At 44.0% G+C, this 13,226-nt stretch overlaps 1 protein-coding gene across 2 annotated transcripts in view; it reads left to right on the top strand.

Moving 5' to 3' along the window:
- The window catches only part of LOC142249936 (putative RNA-binding protein Luc7-like 2), a 243,966-nt gene that overhangs the window by 148,107 nt on the left and 82,633 nt on the right, over nt 1–13,226 (top strand). For both annotated transcript variants that reach the window (XM_075321940.1, XM_075321941.1), the window contains one exon: nt 8,372–8,515. In XM_075321940.1, coding sequence (XP_075178055.1) covers nt 8,372–8,515 — 144 coding nt within the window. The remainder of the gene's footprint in view (nt 1–8,371; nt 8,516–13,226) is intronic.

Genomic DNA, 13,226 nt, shown 5'->3' with positions numbered 1-13,226 from the left:
GTCTGGATCTGTTTGTGTGTACGATCTGAGGTTTATTACATTCTTTCCTTATAATGGCAGCAGGCCGTAAGAGACCCAGTTTGGGAATATTTTAATGAAGCTCCTTCGCCTATCTGTAAGGCAGGCATGCGTGCAAAATGCAAATGATGCAACAAAGAGATGCAAGGCGTGGTGGCGTGAATGAGGCAACATCATGAGAAGTGCGGTGATGAAGATGACCAAAGAAACACTTCTGAACAGGCAGGATCTTCAGGTTGGTAAACATTTTTATTGAATCCTATTTCTAAAGACTGAACTGTCATGTGTGAGAAAAATTACATTTCTTATTATTACTGCATGTTACTGTCATTTGGTACAGTTATGAAGAAAAACAAATATTCCTTTTGGGGCAGGGGCAGTGATGTGTTGTGTACAATAAGCAGAAATTGTATAATAAATAATAAAATAACAGCATTGACTTTTTTTGTTTAGGGGAATTCATGGATTCTGGAAACTATCCACCTCCAAGATCACCATCATCCTGTTCTACAGTTTGAGTTATCCATCCAGGATAGTGCTTCATTAGCAGCAGCATCATCATCAGACAGCCACATATCACCATCACCCAAAAGGAAGAAAAAACCTTTACCTCCTGGAACCACCATAGATAGGTTTGTGATAAGAACTAGCAGATTAGAAAAAGAGTTGATTGATGAAAAAATTGCCCAGTTTATTTATGCAACGAACTCTTCTTTCCGTCTGACTGAGAACCCACATTTCATTAATATGGTTCAGTCACTGAGACCAGGATACAGTCCACCCAGCAGAGCTGATGTTGCAGGGAAACTGCTGGATCAAGTGTATGACAGAGAAATGGAGCAATGTGCAACAGCTCTGGGGGGTAAAATTGTTAACCTAAGTATTGATGGGTGGAGTAATGTCCACAATGATCCTATTGTATGTGCTTGTATAACAACAGAAGAAGGTAAAGTCTTCCTTGCACAAACAACTGATACGTCAGGAAATGCACACACAGCAGAATACTTACAAGAAGTGGCAGTAAAAGCTATAACGACATGTGAACAAAAATTCAAATGTCTAGTACGCAGTTTGGTCACTGACAATGCTGCAAACGTATCCAAGATGAGAAGAGATTTAGAAGAGCAGGGAGGGAATACAAAGCTGCTAATAACATATGGTTGCAGTGCTCATTTGCTGCACCTCTTAGCCAAAGACTTAACTGTTCCAGAAATAAAGGCTAATGTTGAAATTGCTAAATACTTCCGTAATAATCATTTTACTGCAGCAGCTCTGAAAAGGATGGGTGGAACCAAGCTAACGCTCCCACAAGATGTTAGATGGAACTCTGTGGTGGACTGTTTTGAGCAGTATATCAAAAACTGGCCTATTCTGATGACACTTTGTGAAGAAAATCGAGATAAAATAGATGGCACTGTCACGGCCAAAATCCTCAACATTGGGCTTAAGAGAAATGTTGAACATATGCTGAGCTTCCTGAAACCCATCTCTCAAGCTTTAAGCAAAATACAGAAAAATAGCTGTTTTATTGCGGATGCTGTTGAAATTTGGAAGGAACTGAGTGAACACTTAAAAACAGAACTACACATGGACAGAATTAAATTACAAGCAGTAAACAAACGAATGGGACAAGCACTGACTCCAGCTCATTTTTTGGCAAATATTGTCAATATCCAATATCAGGGTCAAAATCTAAGTGCTGAGGAAGAGGAGTTAGCTATGACATGGGTGTCCAGCAATTATCCATCTTTAATGCCAACTATAATAAACTTCAGAGCTAAGGGGGAAACATTCAAGAAATATAGGTTTGCTGAAGATATTTTAAGGAAGGTCACACCAGTAAACTGGTGGAAGTCACTTAAGTGCTTGGATTTAGAGACTGTTCAAGTAATGATTTCACTTTTAACAGCAGTAGCTTCTTCTGCAGGCGTTGAAAGAATATTCTCTTCCTTTGGACTCATTCATTCTAAATTGAGAAATCGGTTGGGACCCAATAAAGCAGGAAAGCTTGTTTTTCTTTTCCAGATTATGAATAGGAACAAAGAAGAAGATGATGATGAAGATGACGACAAGTGAGCTACAGAGGACAGCAGGGACAGTAGTATTTAAGTTTTTCATGTGTCGGCTGGGCTGACAGTCTAAGTTTCTTAAAATATATATATATTTTGTTTAGCCAAATTAGTTAACAAACATGGATGTTTGTTTAAGCAAATAACTTATGCTGTAATGTTATTGTTTCAGTTGAATAAATCTATTTAAATTGTTATTAAGGTCAGGATTATTTTTCTCCTTCCTAAGTACAACAGAACAGTGGTGTCCAAATATGAATGATTAACCCACTAAACTGGGGAGAAAAAAGTAATATAAAAAGTGATTCTAAAAATCTTCATCTACTTGCATGTTAAAGTAGCAAGAACTAGTTTAGGTAGAAACTTTGATTTAAATCACTGATTTAAATCAAGCCTTAAGGTGGTGTCACACACAGCGACAACGACGTCGCTGCTACGTCACCATTTTCTGTGACGTTGCAGCGACGTCCCGTCGCTGTCGCTGTGTGTGACATCCAGCAACGAGCTGGCCCCTGCTGTGAGGTCGCCGCTCGTTGCTGAATGTCCAGCTTCATTTTTTGGTCGTCGCTCTCCCGCTGTGACGCACAGATCGCTGTGTGTGACAGCGAGAGAGCGACGAAATGAAGCGAGCAGGAGCCGGCAGCTGCGGTAAGCTGTAACCAAGGTAAACATTGGGTAACCAAGGTGGTTACCCGATATTTACCTTCGTTACCAGCCTCCGCCGCTCTCACGCTGCCTGTGCTGCCGGCTCCTGCTCTCTTCACATGTAGCTGCAGTACACATCGTGTAATTAACCCGATGTGTACTGTAGCTAGGAGAGCAAGGAGCCAGCGCTAAGCAGTGTGCGCGGCTCCCTGCTCTCTGCACTGTGACATGTAGCTGCAGTACACATCGGGTTAATTAACCCGATGTGTACTGTACCTAGGAGAGCAAGGAGCCAGCGCTCAGTGTGCGTGGCTCCCTGCTCTCTGCACATGTTGCAGAAGAGCGACGCGGGTCGTTATGATCGCTGCTTCGGCTGCTGTTTGACAGCTAAGCAGCGATCATTACAGCGACTTACAAGGTCGCTGCTACGTCACAGAAAATGGTGACGTAACAGCGACGTCGTTGTCGCTGTCGTTTAGTGTGACCCCAGCTTTACTGACTAGTGATTTAAATCGTGATTTAAATCGTGATTTAAATCAGTTAGATTTAAATCAAATCCACCCTGGGTCCAAGCAAATGCTGCATGAAGTAAATAGCCTGTGGACAGGGCCTGATGACTGAATATGAACAGTCACCAATCGCCAAAATCTAGACAGGTGGAATACATCCCAAATTGGGGTGCATAGCAAGGTCGGGGTCAACCACCGACGAATTCAATGAAGAAAAAACAAAAGCTAGCAATAAATGTGCACTACAGCACTAAACATTCCAACTGTACTAAGAGATTGCAATTTTTTTGCCAAAAATATCATATTTATAAGTACAGTTGGAATTTTTTAGTGCTGTAGTGCACATTTAGTGCTAGCTTTTTTTTTCCTTTCACATAATCAGATCACACACACACACACAATCAGATCTCTCACACACACACACACACAATCCGATCTTACACACAAACATCGGATCGCACACACAGATCGCACACGTAATCAGATCGCACACACAAACTTCGGATCACACGCAAACATCAAATCACACGCACACACATCGGATCGCATACACACTCACCTCATCCAGCGACACTGATCTCTTCTCGCCGGCAGAATCCTGAGAGGCAGTGCGGTGGAGCGCAACAAGCAGGACCTGCGGCCGGACACGTGACTTGCTCTCATTCCTTGCAGCCGTAAGTGCTGGATGTGATTGTGTGTGTGTGTGTGTGTGTGATCTGCTGTGTGTCTGCAATCGGCTGTGTGTGTGTGTCTGCGTTCGGCTGTGTGTGTCTGCGTTCGGCTGTGTGTGTCTGCGTTCGGCTGTGTGTGTCTGCGTTCGGCTGTGTGTGTCTGCGTTCGGCTGTGTGTGTCTGCGTTCGGCTGTGTGTGTCTGCGTTCGGCTGTGTGTGTCTGCGTTCGGCTGTGTGTGTCTGCGTTCGGCTGTGTGTGTCTGCGTTCGGCTGTGTGTGTGTCTGCGTTCGGCTGTGTGTGTGTCTGCGTTCGGCTGTGTGTGTGTCTGCGTTCGGCTGTGTGTGTCTCTGCGTTCGGCTGTGTGTGTCTCTGCGTTTGGCTGTGTGTGTCTCTGCGTTTGGCTGTGTGTGTCTCTGCGTTTGGCTGTGTGTGTCTCTGCGTTTGGCTGTGTGTGTCTCTGCGTTTGGCTGTGTGTGTCTCTGCGTTTGGCTGTGTGTGTCTCTGCGTTTGGCTGTGTGTGTCTCTGCGTTTGGCTGTGTGTGTCTCTGCGTTTGGCTGTGTGTGTCTCTGCGTTTGGCTGTGTGTGTCTCTGCGTTTGGCTGTGTGTGTCTCTGCGTTTGGCTGTGTGTGTCTCTGCGTTTGGCTGTGTGTGTCTCTGCGTTTGGCTGTGTGTGTCTCTGCGTTTGGCTGTGTGTGTCTCTGCGTTTGGCTGTGTGTGTCTCTGCGTTCGGCTGTGTGTGTCTCTGCGTTCGGCTGTGTGTCTGCGTTCGGCTGTGTGTCTGCGTTCGGCTGTGTGTCTGCGTTCGGCTGTGTGCCTGCGATCGGCTGTGTGTATCTGTGATCGGCTGTGTGTATTTGCGATCTGCTGTGTGTGTGTGTGTGTGTGTGTGTGTGTGTGTGTGTGTGTGATCTGTGTGGGTCAGCTAGCAGCAGGGTAGGACAGCGTTCAGCACCGACCGGAGATCACAGGAGGACCTGGGAACCACGCAGAAGTCCTGGTCTGCTGAGTATGAGTCTCCTGGGAAGTGGGGGGGGTCTGCTTTTTTGGGGGGTAAACTTACCCCCAACCATGTTTCTCCAAGAATAAGACCTCCTCCAAAAATAAGCCCTAGTGTTTTTTTGGGGGGCAATAAAAATATAAGACAGTGTCTTATTTTTGGAAAAACACGGTAGTTAATTAACACATGATTGCCCAGCAAGCCACCCGGCTTCAGGGCTGCTGGAAGAGTTGGATACAGCGCCAGATGATGGCGCTTATATGAAAGCGCCATTTTCTGGTTCGGCTGAGGACTGCAATTCGCAGTAGAGGGGCCCAGAAAGCTCAGGCTAACCTGTGCTGCGGATTCCAATCCCCAGCTGCCTAGTTGTACCTGGCTGGACACAAAAATGGGGCGAAGCTCATGTCGATTTTTTTTTTTGTTTTTTTTGTTAAATTCATGAAATTTATGAAATAATTAAGAAAAAGGGCTTCCCTATTATTATTATTATTTTTTTTTTTTTTTCTTTTTTGTTCCCAGACGGGTACAAATAGGCAGCTGGGGGTTGAGGGCAGCCGTACCTGCCTGCTGTACCTGGCTAACATACAAAAATATGGCGAAGCCCACGTAATTTTTTTGGTGGGCAAAAAACTCCTGCATACAGTCCTGGATGGAGCATGCTGAGCCTTTTCGTTCTGCAGCTGCTGTCTGCTCTCCTCCATACAGACAGACAGCAGCTGCAGAACTACAAGGCTCAGCATCCTCCATCCAGGACTGTATGCAGGAGTTTTTTGCCCCCCAAAAAAATTACGTGGGCTTTGCCATGTTTTTGTATGCTAGCCAGGTACAGCAGGCAGCCATGGGCTGCCCCCAACCCCCAGCTGCCTATTTGTACCCGGCTGGGAACCAAAAATATAGGGAAGACTTTTTTTTTTTTTTTGAATTTCATGAAATAATTTAAAATAAAATGACGGCTTTGCCCAATTTTTGTGTCCAGCCAGGTACAACTAGGCAGCTGGGGATTGGAATCCGCAGCTCAGGGTGCCCAAGCTTTCTGGGCACCTCTGCTGCGAATTGCAGTCCCCAGCCGTCCCAGAAAATGGCGCTTTCATAGAAGCGCCATCTTCTGACGCTGTATCCAACTCTTCCAGCTGCCCTGGTGACGGGTGGCTCGCTGGGTAATAATGGTGTTAGGGTTAGCTGTATATTATCAACTGGCCCTAAGCCCGAAATTCATGGTGTCAAGCAAATATTAGACATGGCCACCATGAATTTCTAGTACAGATAAAAAAAAACACAACACAGAGAAAAATATTTTTATTAGAAATAAAACACAACACAATTAGTGACTCCATCTTTATTGAAATTAAGAACCCCCCTTCCGCCTCCACAGTAATCCTGGGTCAAGGGTCCCGCGCTGTCCAATCCGGATCCAATATCATCTGATCGGTTTGCTGGAAGGCAAAGCGATCAGATGATGTGTCAGGTTCAAGGGCCAGAATCACACGACACAGCAGCTGATTGTATAAACTGCTTTTATACAATCAGCTGATGCATTAGTGCAATAAAAAAATACGGAAAGGGACAGACGGAAAGGGACAGACGGAAAGGGACAGACGGGAAGGAAGGAAAGACTGAAGGAAGGAAAGACGGAAGGAAGGAAAGACGGAAGGAAGGAAAGACGGAAGGAAGGAAAGACGGAAGGAAGGAAAGACGGAAGGAAGGAAAGACGGAAAGACAGAGAATGAATGCAGCCACATTCCGTGAAGCGGCTCACAGCTGATGTCCGGCTCCTCCCATCTGTGCATAATTAAAATACAATTATAAATAAAGAATGGTTAATTTAAAATTGAAAATAAAAAAAATTCTTTAACGACACAGCCGTGACTTGACCTTGTGAATTTATGCTTCCTAGGCGAGCGCTCTATCCATTCAGCCACTGGCTCTTATGAGGACCAAAGGCAGATTTTGTAATCTTGAGGTTTGCATTGCAGACTGAAGTCTGAGTTGACAGCGCGATTCTCTTCATGTGCTACGTGGAGAGGACGCAGAGCACTCGTGTTCTGTAACAGAGTTGACAGTGTCGTGTAGATTACGTCGGACCTGGAGGGGTATTTGGGGATTTTAATAAAATGGTGAAAGAGGATGTTTTTTTTGTCTTTTATTCCAAATAAAGTATTTTTCGCTGTGTGTTTCTTTACTTTCACTTACAGTTTAATCTTGAAAGGTGTCTCAGGGAGACTCCTGTCATGATTAACCACGTTATTACCTCGATTGCCACCGCACCAGGGCAATTCGGGATGAGCTGGGTAGAGTCCAGAGACTGTCGCATCTAATGGATGCGGCAATTCCGGGCGGCTGCTGGCTGATATTGTTAGGGTGGTGGGCTCCCCATAATGTGGCGCTCCCAATCCTGACAGTACCAGCCTCCAGCTGTGTGGCTTTATCCTGGCTGGTATCAAATATGGGGGAACCGCATTTTTTATTTATTTATTTTACTGCACGATATAGACCCGCCCACCGGCGGCTGTGATTGGTTGCAGTGAGACAGCTGTCACTCATCGTGGGGGGGACGTGTCTGACTGCAACCAATCATGGGCGCCGGTGTGCGGGGAAAGCATGGAATACCTGATTGAATAATGAAGCGGCAGGAAAAGACGCCGCAGATTGTGACAGCCGTGCAGCGAGGCGCCCGTGATCGGTGAGTAGGAAAGGGAGAGGGATTGTGCTGGGGACGCAGGATGCATGCAGATAGCAACGTGTGCACATAGCCTTACTGTGAAAAGTCACGCTTTTGGTGATCGAACCTTTCTCGAACGTAACTCGAACTGTCGAACTTTTAGCAAAAAGCTCGAGTTCGACGAATCACTCGAACACCCCCCCAAAATCACTCTAACATGAAATTGGCGAACCTCGGACATCGCTCAACTCTAATGGGCACACACTGCCCTTCCAGCTCTCATACCTGTCTCCTTATTTGCCGTCTGAACTTAATTCTTTGACTGACAAGTTACTCTGGGGAAATAAGGAGGCAGGCATGAAAGATGGGAGTGTCCACCACTGCTATTGCAATTAAAACTTGAGCATGATTGCTCTACAATTTCCAAACTAAATACTACAAATATGCCTTACGTTGTGGATCTGATTTCTTGAGGACAGGCCTTTTAAGCCATGGCTTATGAACGGTTTAATTTTTTCTTTGATAAATCCATTGTTGGAGCACAAAAGATAAGGAAAAGGATACTATTTAGCAGTGGTAGGAAGAAGTGATTCGGATGGGTGTGATGGGGGAATCCTGAAGAATATTGGCTAATATTCACATGAGTTTGCTTAAGATCCTGTTACACCAAAGCGCCACTTTGTGTTATGGCATTACATAGTATGATACAAATGTTTGGTACAAATTATCATGGTCAGTAACGTTAAAAAGATATAGGCAATATTACTTGTGCATGGTGGTGAATATATTTTCTTTTTTCAGGCAGAGAAGGTACATGAGCTGAATGAAGAGATCGGAAAATTGCTAGCCAAAGCTGAGCAGTTAGGAGCAGAAGGAAATGTTGAAGAGTCACAGAAGGTTATGGATGAAGTTGAACAGACCAGGATTAGGAAAAGAGAAGCTGAGGTTTGTTATACTTCTATAAAACTCATCAGTTATAAAGGTTTGTCCTAAATAATCTAATTATTTATTGTGTTGCTGTTAAACCATATAGAAATCTATTATAGAAGAAAATGGCAGAATTTTGTTTGTAACAGTGGGGAAAAAGTATTTAGTCAGCCACCAATTGTGCAAGTTCTCCCACTTAAAAAGATGAGGCCTGTAATTTATATCATAGGTAGACCACAACTAGGAGAGATAAAATGAGAAAACAAATCCAGAAAATCACCTTGTCTGATTTGGCAAGATTTTTTTGCAAATTATGGTGGAAAATAAGTATTTAGTAATCTAAAAACATGTAAGATTTCTGGCTCTCACAGACCTGTAACTTCTTCAAGAGGCTCCTCTGTCCTCCACTCATTACCTGCAGTAAAGGAACTTGTTAGAACTTATCAGTATAAAAGACACCTGTCCACAACATCAAACAGTCACACTCCAATCTCCACTATGGTGAAGACCAAAGAGCTGTTGAAGGACACCAGAAATAAAATTGTAGCCCTGCGCCAGCTGGGAAGACTGAATCTGCAATAGGCAAGCAGCTTGGTGTGATGAAATCAACTGTGGGAGCAATACTAAGAAAATGGAAGACCTACAAGACCACTGATAATCCCCCTCAATCGGGGGCTCCATGCAAGATATCCACCCTGTGGGGGTCAAAATGATCACAAGAACGGTGAGCAAAAATCCCAGAACCACACGGGGGACCTAGTGAATGACCTGCATAGAGCTGGGACCACCGTAACAAAGGTCGCCAGGGACTCCGATCCTGAAGTGCCAGACGTGTTCCCCTCCTTAAACCAGTACATGTACAGGCCCATCTGAAGTTTGCTAGAGAGCATTTGGATTATCCAGAAGAATATTGAGAGAATGTCATATGGTCTGATGAAACCAAAGTATAACTATTTGGTGGAAACTCAACTCATCGTGTTCGGAGGAAACAGAATGCGGTGTTGCATCCAAAGAACACCAAACCTACTGTGAAGCATGGGGTTGGCAACATCATGCTTTGGGGATGTGTCTCTGTAAAGAGACCAGGACGACTGATCTGTGTACATGAAACAATGAATGGGGCCATGTAGCGTGAGATTTTGAGTGCAAACCTCCTTCTATCAGCAAGGGCATTGAAGATGAAATGTGGCTGGGTCTTTCAGCATAATGATCCCAAGCACAATGCCAGGGCAACGAAAGGAGTGGCTTCGTAAGAAGCAGCATATGAAGGTCCTTGAGTGACCTAGCCAGTCTCCAGACCTCAACCCCATTGAAAAACTTTTGAGGGAGTTGAAAGTTCGTGTTGCAGAGGGACCGGCCCAAAACATCACTGCTCTAGAGGAGATCTGCATGGAGGAATGGGCCAACATACCTCAAACAGTGTGTGCTAACCTTGTGAAGACTTGCAGAAAACGTTTGAACTCTATCATTGCCAACAAAGGATATATAGCAAAATATTGAGATTAACTTTTGTTATTGACCAAATATTTATTTTCCACCATAATTTGCAAAAAAATCTTGCCAAATAGGACTAGGTGGTTTTCTGGATTTGTTTTTTTATTCTGTCTCTCATAGTTGTAGTCTACCTATGATGTCAATTACAGGCCGACCTCATCTTTGTGAGAACTTGCACAATTAGTGGCTGACTAAATACTTTTTTTTCCCTATTGTAAATGCCTCTGAATATTACATAGTTACATAGTTATTTAGGTTGAAAAAGACCTAGGTCCATATAGTTCAACCTTCATTATCTAGTTCAACCTTACAAAGAACATGTATACCATAAACTACATGACCTCCCTCTTACTCCCTCTGCCTTACCCTGCAACGTGATCACGGGGCCAATAGGTTGTTATAGCATCCGCACCCTCAAGCAACCATCACTGCAGTCTTTATCCTCCTACCTAGAACAGTAAAGGTCAACTTTTTGAGCTGCTTGGGCCAAAATTTAAAAAAAAAAAACAAAACACTGTAATGTTCCCATCTTTGTCCCCATCCTTTAGTAATGTGCCCATCCTGTCCCCCCGTATAAATATGCCCATACTTGTCCCCATCCTGTAGTAATATGCCCAACCTTGTTCCCAACCTGTAGTAATGTGCCCATCATGTCACCCTTGTAGTAACGTGTCAATTCTTGTCCACATCCATGTCCCCTTCTTTAGTAATGTCCCCCCTTGTTTTAGCAATTGTCCCATCCTGTAGTAACACCCCCTATTTATGCCACATTATGCCGTTTATACACACGCACAATTCTTCTCACCTATCCTCCGTTCCCTTTGTGTCCCCTTTCCTGCTTCTTGCAGCCAGCAGGCCCCCTGACGATCGCGGCAGCCATCTGTGCTTTACTTCAGATGATTGATTTCCCCCACCCCCCCCCGCGCACAGGAACTCTCTGCAGAGAGTTATCAATGGCAGCCAGAGGCCAGCAAGTGACTGCACACAACCACGTCACCTGCTGGCCTCTGGCTGGCAGCTGCAGAGTTCCTGTGCGTGGCGGGGGAAATCAAAAATCTGAAGGAAAGCGCAGATGGCTGCGGCCACCGGCATAGGGCCACGATCGTCAGGGTACCTGCGGGCCACAAGAAGCTCAGGGGCCGCATGCAGCCTGCATGTTTACAGAACACAAATTACCAGTGGCCGCATCCCGATCTATAAGAAAAGCCACGGCCGCCGGGGAATTAGCTAGAACTGCATGTGTGGCTCCCTGGGCATGTCATTTCGGAACAGTTTAGCCGCACATGCAGTTCTAGTTAAATCACCAGCGACCGCGGCTTGTTTTATAGATCAGGATGCGGCCGCCTGCCCTGTGTGTCAGCAGAAATGGCTCGGCGTGTCACCATAGGTTAACCATCACTGCCCTAGAACGTCAGTTTCACTACATATGGCAATACTGTACTTTTAAAATACCATGATAATCCATTAGGCATTAAACATAATCTCAAATATGAAAGAACCACGGAAAAAGCAAAAGGGTTTAAACCGTGGAGAGGTGTGCACACCACAGGCAACAATCAAAAACAGGAGGACAAAGTGGCTAATATGCAAAGAATTACAAATATTTATTCAATAGTATACAAAACATTACAAAAATACCGTGGAGAAGAGCAAGACATGACAAAAAACTGGCATCATAGATGGTAAAGCAGTTAATACAAAGGGCTGCACTGAAGGCTGAAATGGTACAATGCCATATAGTCACAGTGTAAGTATATAATCAATCACAAAAACATACCCAGTGCAGCCGAAATAAGAGGTAAAGTGCCAGTAGTGCAGAGGACAGAGGTCTGGATACCCCCCTAGGAAGGGTAACGCGCGTTTCGCGTGAAAAGAGTAACACGCTTCATCAGACCGTGTTACTCAGACCGGTCTGATGAAGCGTGTTACTCTTTTCACGCGAAACGCGCGTTACCCTTCCTAGGGGGGTATCCAGACCTCTGTCCTCTGCACTACTGGCACTTTATTACCTCTTATTTCGGCTGCACTGGGTATGTTTTTGTGATTGATTATATACTTACACTGTGACTATATGGCATTGTACCATTTCAGCCTTCAGTGCAGCCCTTTGTATTAACTGCTTTACCATCTATGATGCCAGTTTTTTGTCATGTCTTGCTCTTCTCCACGGTATTTTTGTAATGTTTTGTATACTATTGAATAAATATTTGTAATTCTTTGCATATTAGCCACTTTGTCCTCCTGTTTTTGAATACTGTACTTTTGCAGAATATAATTCAAGCGATTGAATGATTGTAGGCAGGGCTGTGGAGTCGGAGTCGGAGTCGTGGAGTCGGAGTCGGAGTCGGAGCTCATTTTGGTGGAGTCGGAGTCGGAGTCGGTATAAAATGCACCGACTCCGACTCCTAAAATATATAATAAATTGGGGACAGGAGTGCAATGCAGAATGTGCTGAATATTTTACTAAATAACAACATTTAGTATAATGCTTATATTTAAGTGAAAAATTTATTGTAGTACAATGTGAACATCAGACATTTAATTGTTTTTATGATACCATAATCAAGATATTTGGATAGAACATAAAATATTTATTGGAATACAACTTTAGAACACAAAAAAACTAATAAATTGTAAATATGTAATATATATAATATATATATATATATATACAGTGTATATACACACACACAAGATATATATGTAATCTACTGTATATTATATAGTGTATTACATATTTACAATTTATTACAGTTTTTTGTGTTCTAAAGTTGTATTCCAATAAATATATTTTATGTTCTATCCAAATATCTTGATTATTGTATCATAAAAATTATTAAATGTCTGATGTTCACATACACATATTCATGTACTACAATAAATTTTTCACCTAACTATAAGCAATATATGTAGGAGTCGGAGTCGGAGCCGGAGTCGGAGTCGGAGCCGGAGTCGGAGTCGGTGCAAGAGAATTTGAGGAGTCGGAGTCGGAGTCGGAGTCGAAGGTTTGGCTTACCGACTCCACAGCCCTGATTGTAGGTTCAAATCCCATTTCTTCATCGTTCCTTATGGGAGACCCAGACCATGGGTGTATAGCTTCTGCCTCCGGAGGACACACAAAGTACTACACTCAAAGTGTAGCTCCTCCCTCCTAGCATATACACCCCCTGGTAGCCAGTCCTAGCCAGTTTCAATGCTTTGTGTTCAGGAGGTCACACACACATGCATTCTCTGA

Source organism: Anomaloglossus baeobatrachus, chromosome 8, assembly GCF_048569485.1.
Source record: "Anomaloglossus baeobatrachus isolate aAnoBae1 chromosome 8, aAnoBae1.hap1, whole genome shotgun sequence".
NCBI lineage: Eukaryota > Metazoa > Chordata > Amphibia > Anura > Aromobatidae > Anomaloglossus > Anomaloglossus baeobatrachus.
Note: the sequence above shows the minus strand (reverse complement) of the source record. Positions and strands in the feature narration are given on the sequence as shown.